Genomic DNA, 12,261 nt, shown 5'->3' with positions numbered 1-12,261 from the left:
AATTGGGCTGTTAATGTCCTCAATCAAAATGGAAGCAAAACAAAACCTTTAATAAAACTTTCAGAAAACAGTAGCCAATATGATTGCAAGGTAGCAGATGCAGCCCAACTAATTCATTCAAAACGCCTGGATTTCACCACAACACCGCGACCTTCCTTTGTGTGGCAAAGTCACGCATAATGTTTTCAATTATTTGAGGTCCTTTATTTCCCACTCTCCTGCCATATGGTGACCTTCAGATGAGAGAGAAGCGCCAGCACGGCGTAGCAGTAATGCTTAGGCAGGAAGCGCAGCGGAAACAGGTGAGAACAAACACACATGTGCGCTTTGAGTGACAGGAGCACAGATGAGACATGTTTCAATCAAAAGCGTAACGTGTGGCGACGCTCAAGGTGTCAGCATCTGACAGTTGTCATTTATAAACACACTAATTAATTCAAGCATTAAAACTTTAATGAGGGAGACGGCGCAGGTGTGTCACTTACACCTCTGGCTGATTACAGACAGTAAATCAGATGAAGACAATAAAACACATGGAATACAACCTGATCACCACTTTCAGAGTAACAGAAACACTTTCAAATCAAAATGGCAGCAGCATACTTTTACAAGCAGATCATAAACCACTGGCAGTGCTCCAGTAGTATATTTATACAGACGTTGAGGAGTTGAGAGAGCACTTGTAAAGTGACTGCAAATAAGCATACACAACATATATACAGTGCATATACAGTACAGTATATACGCTACTCTTCAGAGGTGAGATCTTTTTTTGACTTTTAGTTAGCAAAGATGCATTACATTGATCAAAAGTCCCAGTAAAGGCTTTTATAATGTTGCAAAAGATTTCTATTTCAAATAAATGCTGTCCTTTTGAACATTTTAGTAGCATTGAAATACTATTAAACACTGCTAAAAAAATAAATAAATAAAGGAACATTTTTTAATCTGACTGGATTCTATTCTCTATGAAACTCCTGGGATATTGATCTGGTTAGTTAAGTAGCACAGGGGGTTGTTAATCAATTTCAGCTGCTTTGGATGTTAATGAAATTAACAACAGGTACACTAGATGGGCAACAATAAGACAGCTCCCAAAACAGGAATGGTTTTACAGGTGGAGGCCACTGACATCATTTCTGACTGTTTTTTAATAGCTTTGGAATTGGTTTGGGTCAGTGTCACTACTGGTAGCATGAGGCGATACCTGGATCCTACAGAGGTAGCACAGGCAGTCCAACTCCTCCAGGATGGCACATCAATACATGCCATTGCCAGAAGGTTTCTGTTTCTGTCTCCCAGGACAGTCTCAAAAACAAGGAGGAGATTCCAGGAGACAGGCAGTCACTCAGGAGCTGGACAGGAACAGACTTCATGAGGGCCCGATATCCTCTAGTGGGACACAAAGACCTCTACAGGCTAAACAACTGCACCCTGATTAGGATGAAATTGGGATGAAATCATTGGGCCCATTGTCAGAATCTATGCTGGGGCAGAGAGTCCTGGGTTCCTCCTGGTGTACGACAATGCCCGGCCTCATGTGGTGAGAGTATGCAGGCAGTTACAGGTTACACCTCAGACTGTCCAGGAGCTAAGTGATGGTCCAGATCTGGGAGGAAATGCCCCAGGACACCGTCCGTTGTCTCGTTAAGAGCACGCCCCGGTGTTGTCAGGCATGGAGGTGACCGTGATTTTACCAAGTAAAACGTTCCTGGATCAACACCCTTATGATTAACCAATCAGAATTGAGGGATAACTTTTCAGGAAATATCTGTTTTAGGCATACAATCAGGGTAAGCTGCTTCTACACCCTTATTAATCAGTTATCATGTCACACTGATTTCAGGAATAAATTATGGGTAGGGTTAGGTTTAGGGGTATGGGGTTTAATCGATATTTTTGGACAGTAATGGTGATCCAGGATCAACAAAAGATGTTGATCCAGGAACATGTCTTATTAGGCATGCATACAAGGAAGTGGGGGCCATACAAACTACTGAGTACCATTTTGAGCTGCAATGAAATTTCAGCAAAATGGACTAGCCTGCTGAATCATTTTTTCACTTTGATTTTTGGGGTGTCTTTGAATTCAGCCATCTGTTGGTTGATCATTTTCATTTCCATCAAACGATGTGGCATCCTTTCATTCCTAACACATTGCCCAGTCCATATCAGTATAGATATCCAGCATGATATTTTTCCCCATTGAGATCTGATGCATTTTCAAAGTGTTCCTTTAATTCTTTTGAGCACCGTAGTTTTTGTTAATGTTTTGAATTAGATTTTATTTGATCTGCTGTTAATGTTAATTTTTGTTTAAGTTTTAGCATGTTTTTTAAACGTCTATATAGTTTTTCATTTTAATCTTTATCATTTTTATTTCAGTTTTAGTTTATTTAAGTAAGTTAAGCTACATTAAAATGAAAAAATATTGCCTTGTAAATAAGCTAAAATAAAATATTCAATTTCATTTAAGTTAATATTTATTTTATTTTAACTAACAAAAATGTTTTTAATGGTTTTAGTTTTAGTTAACTAATTAATTCATATATTAAAATAGAGAATAGTTATAATTGTATTTACTGTATTTTATCAAATATATGCAGTCTTGGTGAGCATACAAAACTTCTTTAAAAAATTAAATAATCTTAACAACCTCAAACTTAAATTCTAGTGTACTATATAAACACTTTTACTTTATTTACATGTCACAAAGACTTTAGTATGTTACGTGTTTTGAGAACAGGAGAGTGTATGATTACCATTTTAAAAACAGCCATGAAATGCAGATGGCTGTTAAGTGATTCATAATCTACATAAAATGTCAACTATAAATATTTAATATCAAACTGGGTGACAATATTCAGTGTGTATGCTCTCCTAGTATTATGCATTATTCAACAACTTTGGAGTTTGGAATGCTGGGTAAGTTTTGTATCCAACTATAAATAGGCACAAGATTCTCTTGGTAGACCAATAGGATTGTAATGACTAATTCAGCTCACTTCTGAACAGCCACTTTCATTACATGGAGGTTTGATAAGTTCTAAACAGATCAATGCAATTGGAGCATCATTGTCTGGTAGTGTCTTCAGCCTCCGCTGGCACAAAAACAGAGGAATGAGAATGAGGGAAAACAGCAGGGCTATTTTTGTACCCAACTATAAAAAGGCCACACAATTCTCTTGAGTCAAAAACATGCTTGGTAGATCTTGAAGCACATCAGTATCAAAATGATCAAAACAGAACTAAAAATAGTTGAACTGAACTAAAAAATTACTTCTTGTAAGATTACTTTATAGTAAGGTTTAATTTGTTAACATTAGCCAATCATGAACTAAAACTTTTAGTGTTGATTTATAAACATGCAACTGTTCAACTGTTCGTTTCATAGTTATTTCATTAATTAACGTTACTTGAAATGTAAAAAATTTGTTAAATTTGTCGAAATTAACTTTAACCTAAGCTAACGAATGCTGTACAAGTATTGGTAACTGGTCATTATACCTAACAGATTAGTTATGTTGTACTGTAAGTACAGTATGGAAGTGCACTTTTTTCTCCTGGAAGCACAAGATCCTTTTTGTAGATTGTGATGCACATCTGACTATGAATGTGTACACAACTGTTGTTTCACCGGAAGATCAATTTTTGATTTTTTTTGTTGAAAAATACAAGGCCAAAAAAAAAAAAGATGCATGGATGAATTGTTCACAATATGATTAATATTAAGGATTTAGAAAATAATAATACAATTCTATTTCATGCCAACTTTAACTAACTCTAATGTTACCATTCCACTTATCTCATAACCAGTTTCAAAATATGAAAATTTAAGATGATATTGGAACTTTGTTGTCTATAGTAGTGTCTATTTCAACCTCATTGAGAAAAAAAAACAGATATGAGAATGAAGAGGGAAATGCATTTTCTCATGCAAAAGCCTAAAACAATCATTAATGTTCAATAATACTGAATTACGTGGTTCTAAATGGAAGGATAAAGGCTCAATGTAACCTATGGCCAAGCTGTAGTTGTGAGCAAAAAAAAAAGTCTCTGCATCCCATTTTTGACCCACCAGTTTACCTCAGTTAAACATTTACTGTACTTACTCTCCATGTCCATATATATATATATATATATATATATATATATATATATATATATATATATATATATATATATATATATATATATAGTACATCCAACCTCCTTACTGAGAACCGACTGAGATTTGTGGGTTGATTTGGTCTTGGCTTTTCCTCATGCCCAATGGAAGAGCAACAGACGAGTCTTGTCTTTCTGTCTCTGTATGTCTCTCTTAATTGTCTTCTTTTGGAAAGCGTCCTGTTTTGTTAAGAACAGTACTTAGCTCATTAATGATGTTCTGAGGCAACTGCACACCTCTGCAGGGCAACACAGCCTTCTTGTGCGATAGCTGGGTGAGAGCGCTGGGGTCTTGTTGAAGTGATGGTCTACGCAGAGACTGGAATGTGTCATCAATCACCATTTGAAGCCCGGAGACACTCAGAGTTCCTTCACTGCTTGCCAATTTATGCATCAAGTCCGGTTGGTTGCTCACATCTGTGGTCATTTGGTTTTGTGTATTTGAACCTTCTATACATGTAGTGAGGACTGACTTTCCTTTAGCCTGCAGAACAAGGGAAAGTACATGGATATACATGGTTACATGAGTCAAAGGCTGTTTTGTATGCAGTGCATAAACTTGATGCTCAATTCCAACAACCATTTTTCTGGAGAAGACGACATGGATATGGTTTAACTGACAACAAAGATAGAGATCAGAGCTGATCTACTGCCAACTGTTCTGGCCTTTAGAAGTGTTCATTGAAGCACAAAAGTCATTAAGCAACATTAAATGAAAAGGTTTGTTGAGTATTTGTGACATATATGTGAGTGTAGAGCAGGTTTTAGTGCTGACCTCTCTCTGAGGTTTGCCTGTGCTGGTCTTTGCAGTGCTGTAAGTGGATGTTCTTCCTCTGCACAGGTTATAAGGTAACGATGCGCTCTGCTTTAGGTCTTTAGGCCATAAGTCACTGCCATGCTGCAAACACATTAACATTTGAGCATTACAAGTTGCTTTTTTCCTACTTTGTGTTTTATCAGTTTAAGCAGAATCAAACACGTGATCTTGTTGATGTCAACGCAATGCTCTACTGTTTGAGCGCAAAGAAACAGGGCAATTTTTTACAGGTGAACGTTACTAGAAAAAGCCAATAGGAAATAACAATGTTTGCTAGAAAGCAAAGGTACAGAAACTTGTCATAATGACTACTCCACCAAAAAAATTAGGGTTGATAAAAAAAATATTATAAAATTTTAATATAAAAAAAAATAATAATATAAAATTTTATATTAAATTTATATTAAAAAAATGAAAGTACGGGTATTTTAAATGTTACAAAAGAATTATTTTTCAAATAAATGCAGTTTTTTTCCCAATTCTTCAAAGAATCCTGGAAAAAATTATAATGGCATCCACAAAAATATTAAGCAGCACCACTGTTTTCAACACGAATAATAATAAGAAATGTTTTTTGATCACTAAATCAGCATATTAGAATGATTTCCGAAGGACCGTCTCACAAACTACAAACCACAAACATTTATGTGCCATTAGTTCAAACACAACAAATAAAACTCTGAAATGTACTGTATCAGTCTTTCAACTGAACAGGATGTATTTTAGATTAAACTGATAACTATTTAGATAATCATACACTCAACACAAGAAATGCTATTGTTTATCCATTTATCACAATTGCTTTAGAGTAATCATGAAAGGGAAAGTATACAAAGAGCAAGAACGAATATGCAAAAGTAATAGTTTCATACAAAAAATGAATACCTTACTTTTTAAGCTTCAAGTCTCAGGCAAGTGAAATGTTTAAAACTTCCATATATTCTCGAGCAGCTCTAACTAACACTAACTTTTTGACCTTAATGATGTAGGAACAAATGTGCTGGAACATTCTGGACCTATTCTTGAGCTGAACACTTACTAAGACAGCTCATACTTTCCACTGTGACTTTATGGCCTTTGAGTTGTTCTTCACGTCTACATCCTCATTTTAGCAGCAGGTCTCATCTGCCTGTTCCTTTACGTACCAGCACTGCTCGCCAGTTTCTATGGAAACCATGCCAAGCAGAATGCTGGGTGAAATGGAAGCAGCGAGAGGTTAGAAGAGTCTCAATGCACAGAGTATCAATTAATCTACCTGCATGGACTGCACAACCGCTTTAGTACATGTAATAATGAGATACAACAATATGTAAACTGAATTATGGAACATGCCCTCCACTCCTCGTTTACTCTACCGCTAAAAAAAAAAAACTGCAACACCTCTCTGCATCCCACCTCCCCGGAAGAGGAAAAAAATTAAGAACCGAAGCGCTTTATTTTTCTTCCTCATATCAGTTCAAAGCCACAAAAGCAAGAATAAACCTCGACAATGAAAACAGCGAACCTGTGGGAAGTAGATAAGGATGAGGCATTAGGCCCGAAGAGAGGGGCAGGAAAAATCTGAGAGGGTTAGAGGATTGGAGGAGAGATCTAAACAATGGCTAAATCATCTACTACAGTACTTCTCTGCCATCTCTTGCCTTTGGTTTAAGTTATTAGCAGTGAATCAGCTGAGTCAGGCCCTTTGTGTGTAGTAGCGCCCGGCTTGTCTAAAGAAGAGTCTGCTGGAACCAGTGTTATTGTGGCAGTCTGCATGACCTTATTTCAGCTAGAAGACCTTTCCGGATAATGTGATTTATACTCATGGAGGATGACCTTGAAAACATTCCCTCAATTCTTAGGGCTAGTTTTCGTCTAACTTTCTCTGGGAAAAGGAAATGCAGTGTTATAAAAAGAACTGTGAGGGTGTCATGGCCCTTGTGAAAAAGAAGCACCACACTTTAGCATACTAATATAATACTGAAAGACCTTAGTGTAAACAGAATGTAATGTAAACAGCAAGCTAATTGCAATGTAATGAAAACGTATTATAGTCTAAATTTACGTAAAACCTTTGAGAGCTTTTTGATCCAGTTATGTAGGACATCTTTATATGTAATTCCCTTTATTGTTTTTGAAACATGGGCAAAGTTTAATGTCAAATGTACTGGCAGTCATTGATAGAACTAACTACAAACCCGATTCCAAAAAAGTTGGGACACTGTACAGATTGCGAATAAAAACAGAATGCAATGAAGTGGAAGTTTCAAATTTCAATATTTTATTCAGAATACAACATAGATGTCATATCAAATGTTTAAACTGAGAATGTATAATTTTAAGGGAAAAATAAGTTGATTTTAAATTTCATGGCATCAACACATCTCAAAAAAGTTGGGACAAGGCCATGTTTACCACTGTGTGGCATCCCCTCTTCTTTTTATAACAGTCTGCAAACGTCTGGGGACTGAGTAGACAAGTTGTTCAAGTTTAGGAATAGGAATGTTGTCCCATTCTTGTTTAATACAGGCTTCTAGTTGCTCAACTGTCTTAGGTCTTCTTTGTCACATCTTCCTCTTAATGATGCACCAAATGTTTTCTATGGGTGAAGGATCTGGACTGCAGGCTGGCCATTTCAGTACCTGGATCCTTCTTCTACGCAGCCATGATGTTGTAATTGATGCAGTATGTGGTCTGGCATTGTCATGTTGGAAAATGTAAGGTCTTCCCTGAAAGAGACAAGGTCTGGATGGGAGCATATGTTGTTCTAGAACTTGGATACCTTTCAGCATTGATGGTGCCTTTCCAGATGTGTAAGCTGCCCATGCCACACTCACTCATGCAACCCCATACCATCAGAGATGCAGGTTTCTGAACTAATCGCTGATAACAACTTGGGTTGTCCTTGTCCTCTTTAGTCTGGATGACATGGCATCCCAGTTTTCCAAAAAGAACTTCAAATTTTTATTTGTCTGACCACAGAACAGTTTTCACTTTGCCACAGTCCATTTAAATGAGCCTTGGCCCAGAGAAAACGCCTGTGCTTCTGGATCATGTTTAAATATGGCTTCTTTTTTGACTTATAGAGTTTTAGCCGGTATCTTTTCTCTGAGAAACTCCTTTCTGATATTGCTGATATTTTTCGCCGCAGCATTGGGGGAATTGGTGATCCTCTGCCCATCTTGACTTCTGAGAGACACTGCCACTCTGAGAGGCTCTTGTTATACCCAATCATGTTGCCAATTGACCTAATAAGTTGCAAATTGGTCCTCTAGCTGTTCCTTATATGTACATTTAACTTGTCCGGCCTCTTATTGCTACCTGTCGCAACTTTTTGGGAATGTGTAGCTCTCATGAAATCCAAAATGACATTTCAAAATGTCTCACTTTCAACATTTGATATGTTATCTATATTCTATTGTGAATAAAATATAAGTTTATGAGATTTGTAAATTATTTCATTCCTTTTTTACTCACAATTTGTACAGTGTCCCAACTCTTTTGGAATCGGGTTTGTAATATAACACTAAATATATTTTAATGCCATTTTTACTGAAACAGGTACGTCTTCTGTATTAAGTTATATTTGTAATTACACATTTGAGATAATGAAGTTCAATTTAGTTAATAAAAATATATATATATTGAATAACACTGTTTAAATATAATCATTTGCTTTACATATGCTTTAGTATGTCAGTCAACACATCAAAATAAACGTGCTTCATTAAAGTGGATGATTTAAATGTGATTTAAAGCAAAATTCTTAATTTGACATTATTACAAATATAACTTTTTAAAACATAGCAAAAACATTTGAAGCATAGCTGTAAAAATGTACGTGTATCTTAAAGAATATGTAAGTTCTGGCCTTTATTTTATTAACAATACATCTGTAAGTTCACTGATTAAAAATATACTTTTACATTTTCTCATCATTTGAAGTACATTAAAAGTGCACATTTGATACAGTTAAGCACGCTTTTTCACAATGATTTAAAGCTATGGTATTAGATGGTAATACCATGTATTTGCAAGGTACTCTGAAGTACTACAAAAAAATGCCTAATTTTTCATTTCTAGATTCGAAATAAACCGCAACTAAGTGCCAGATGTGGAACAGTACCCATCTTAAAATTACATTATAAAAAACTCTTACATGCCCATTTTTAACAATATTAACTGCACATTATGAGCACTTAGAAAATGAAGAAAGCTCACCTTTACTCTGATAATGGAGGTGACCCAGTCCTGCTGAGAATCATTCCCTTTACAGCAGAAATACCTTTTTCAGGGAGAACACAGAGGCACACATTCAGAACACTGAGGCACAGTCATGCAGTACTAGTTCAAGTACTAAGCTGTACAAAACCGTTTCAGACAGAAATATGTGTGTATATATATATATATATATATATATATATATATATATATATATATATATATAAAATAATCTATTATTCAGGGACAGATAAATGTTTTTCCTGAAAAGTGTGCTGAAGCGTGTGATTCACTGTGCAATTAGAAACAGAGTTAATTGCACTCACCACTGCTGTTTTTCAGTATAAACAGTAAAACCCCAACTGTTGAAAATGAGTCAGAAAAACAACAACAGAAAGTATTCCATTAGTTTCGCAGCATTACATTCAGGTTCTCCACATCAATTTACAACTATTTTCAGCTTTTCCTGATGGCTCCACAGTCTGACCCCTTGAGAACCTCTAAAGTGCTAAGATACCATTAAATTCAGCTTAACTTTCACAGCTAGCTGACAAGCCTAATAGAAAAGATGACCTATTTTGCTTGTGTAAGAGAATTATATCAATGTTACACAGCCTGTTATACTTTACACTCTTACAGATGTAGCTGTTTTGCTGGCCTACTTCTCGTTAATTTATTAAATTCATGCTTCATGGTCTAAATGCTTCCAACTAAATTATGACCTTACACACAGCATTTTAGTCATTGTGGCTGACAAACAGCTGTTATTTCCACACAACTGGTCACGCAATGAGCATTTAAATGTGTTTCTTCAACCTCTGGCACATTGTCCCTGGTGTTTTGTTGTTGTTGTTTTTTTTAAGAAAAAAAAACATTTATTGCCTTTTTTATATTGATTTTATTGCTTCATTCTGAAAACCCAGTATAAAATATATAATTCAAAGCATGATCTTATAAAAGAATGTAATACAACATGTCAATATGTATAATATGCAAATTATCTGCGCAAAGTCTCCCACTTCTGAAATCACTTCCACCACAACAAATACTTTTGCTTCAATTACATTTTCTTCAAAAGTGTCAGTGAGGAGCTTGACTGAGAGGAAATATGATAATTCAAGGAAAACATTACATTTAATTAAGGCATTACATTTTGTTTTATTTATTTTTTTTTGGGGGGGGGGGGGGGGGTCCAATTAAGTTGTACAGTCATTTTGTCATAAGAGTGAAAATATTATCATATTGTGTGTACATTAGGTTACCAAAAAAAGAAATAAATATATCTAAAAAATTCACCCTAAAAGAGAGCCTGCAGTCATATGACTTGTTGCCACCTTTTATTAATTATTTTTTTGTTTGTTTTAGGAAAATCATGGCCACATTATATTAATCATTTTGTTTCCATGTTTTGATTTAATTAAATCATGGCCACCAATTCGTTCCCACAATTTACTAATTTGCAGCCACATATTATTAATTTGTTTTAGTTAAAGTGTGGCAATGTTCTATTCATTTGTTCCCTTGTTTTAATTTAGCTAAATTGTGCCCACACATTTTTTTGTGGAATTAAATCTTAATTAATGATCATGTTATCTTGTTTTTTTTTTTTCTGCATGTCATGTGCAGGCTGCGACAATGTGTAAAATATCTTTCCACCACACATTATCAAACACCATACCCCATTTGAAATGTGGTGAAATTGTCACTGTGGTAGAAACAACCTGTCCTCCAACCAATACGCTTGTATAGGTCGTTCGTCCAAATTCCTGAAATACGACCCATCAGAGCGTATACTACAATTGCGCCCCTATCGGCAAAAGGTCGTTTTCATATTAATGTTTTGTACCCTTTTTTTTGCACTCTGGTTTGCATTTCGTGTAGCTCAGTTGGTAGATTATTGCGTTATACCTTGATATGTGATCATGCTATCATGGGTTCAATCCCAGGGAACGGACGTGCACGAAAATGTATATGCTCAATAAATCATAATTTAGCATGATTTCTTTTGAATAAGCAACCTAGTTGCTTTCTTTTTTCTTTTGAATAAGCAACCTAGTAAAATATGTAGGAAATACTGTGAGACCGATGTAAAAAGCCCACACATTGCATTTAAATTAACGTGCGTTTTGATTGGTAATGACGTTATACGTCATTTCATGACGACAGCCGCAACGCGATACTGTCATTATTTTTACGCCCGCTAGAGGGCATTTAACTTTAAAACGTAAATATAGGTCGTAATAAGGTGCTTGCACAAACGACCTATATGGTCGTTTTTTGTTGGAGGACAGGCTCGGTAGAAATGTTTATGACGGTTCCTGTGAAGCACATATGTCTGTCCACTGTTGGACAAAAACATGAGAGTGTGAAAATGAGTACATTTTCCAGTTCAGGAAACAAAAGCCTATAGTTGAAGAAACACCCTCAAAGGCTAAATAGTTTTCATGTCAATACCTCAATGAAACAATCAAATAAAATAATGTACAAACAGATTGCAAGTCATTTAAGGGTAAATGCTATTGCAAGAATCATGCCCTGGATACATTCACAAGAAAAATTATGAATAAATGATCATTAGCACAAAAAAGAAAAAAAGAAAAAGCGCACTCATAAATTACACTACAGCCATAAATCACAAAAACGCAACATTATAGAAATGAAACAAATCCACAGTGTTAACAATTTTCCCAGCAGGAGAGAGAAAAACATAGTACAGTGTATTTGCTAAATTACGTTTAATGAATTTTGTAATTGTGAGACATAAATCTGCTTTCAGATTGACTGTGATAGTCTTGTTTCTGAGGAGGGCATTTGGCACTGATCCAAGCAGCTCTGTGTGTTTGGCACAAGAGAAAAAGACTGAACTCGAAGCTCATTTGAGCACAAACCTAGAGTTAATGTCAGAACATTTATGAATCGATTTGAATTAAATATTTAGGATTATTAATACATCTTTCAGTGTGGCCACACTAATTTTGAATAATTTGTTTCATACCACTGTTTGTGGGCTCTACGTGCTCCAGATTAATATAAGTATCATAATGAAGGTTTGGGGAAATTGTTACAAAAAGCACCAG

The 12,261-nt window shown here is 35.5% G+C and overlaps 1 protein-coding gene across 1 annotated transcript in view; it reads right to left on the bottom strand.

Annotated features, from left to right (window-relative positions):
• Positions 1–4,169: 4,169 nt before the first annotated feature.
• The window catches only part of arap2 (ArfGAP with RhoGAP domain, ankyrin repeat and PH domain 2), a 99,591-nt gene continuing 91,499 nt past the window's right edge, over positions 4,170–12,261 (bottom strand). Inside the window, exons 30-33 of the mRNA XM_059535474.1 lie at positions 9,511–9,546; positions 9,185–9,248; positions 4,943–5,065; positions 4,170–4,651 (exon numbers count right to left, since the gene is read on the bottom strand). Of these exons, the coding sequence (XP_059391457.1) occupies positions 4,322–4,651; positions 4,943–5,065; positions 9,185–9,248; positions 9,511–9,546 (553 nt within the window). The 3' untranslated portion in view covers positions 4,170–4,321. The remainder of the gene's footprint in view (positions 4,652–4,942; positions 5,066–9,184; positions 9,249–9,510; positions 9,547–12,261) is intronic.

Source organism: Carassius carassius, chromosome 3 (genome assembly GCF_963082965.1).
Source record: "Carassius carassius chromosome 3, fCarCar2.1, whole genome shotgun sequence".
Classification (NCBI taxonomy): Eukaryota; Metazoa; Chordata; class Actinopteri; order Cypriniformes; family Cyprinidae; genus Carassius; species Carassius carassius.
Note: the sequence above shows the minus strand (reverse complement) of the source record. Positions and strands in the feature narration are given on the sequence as shown.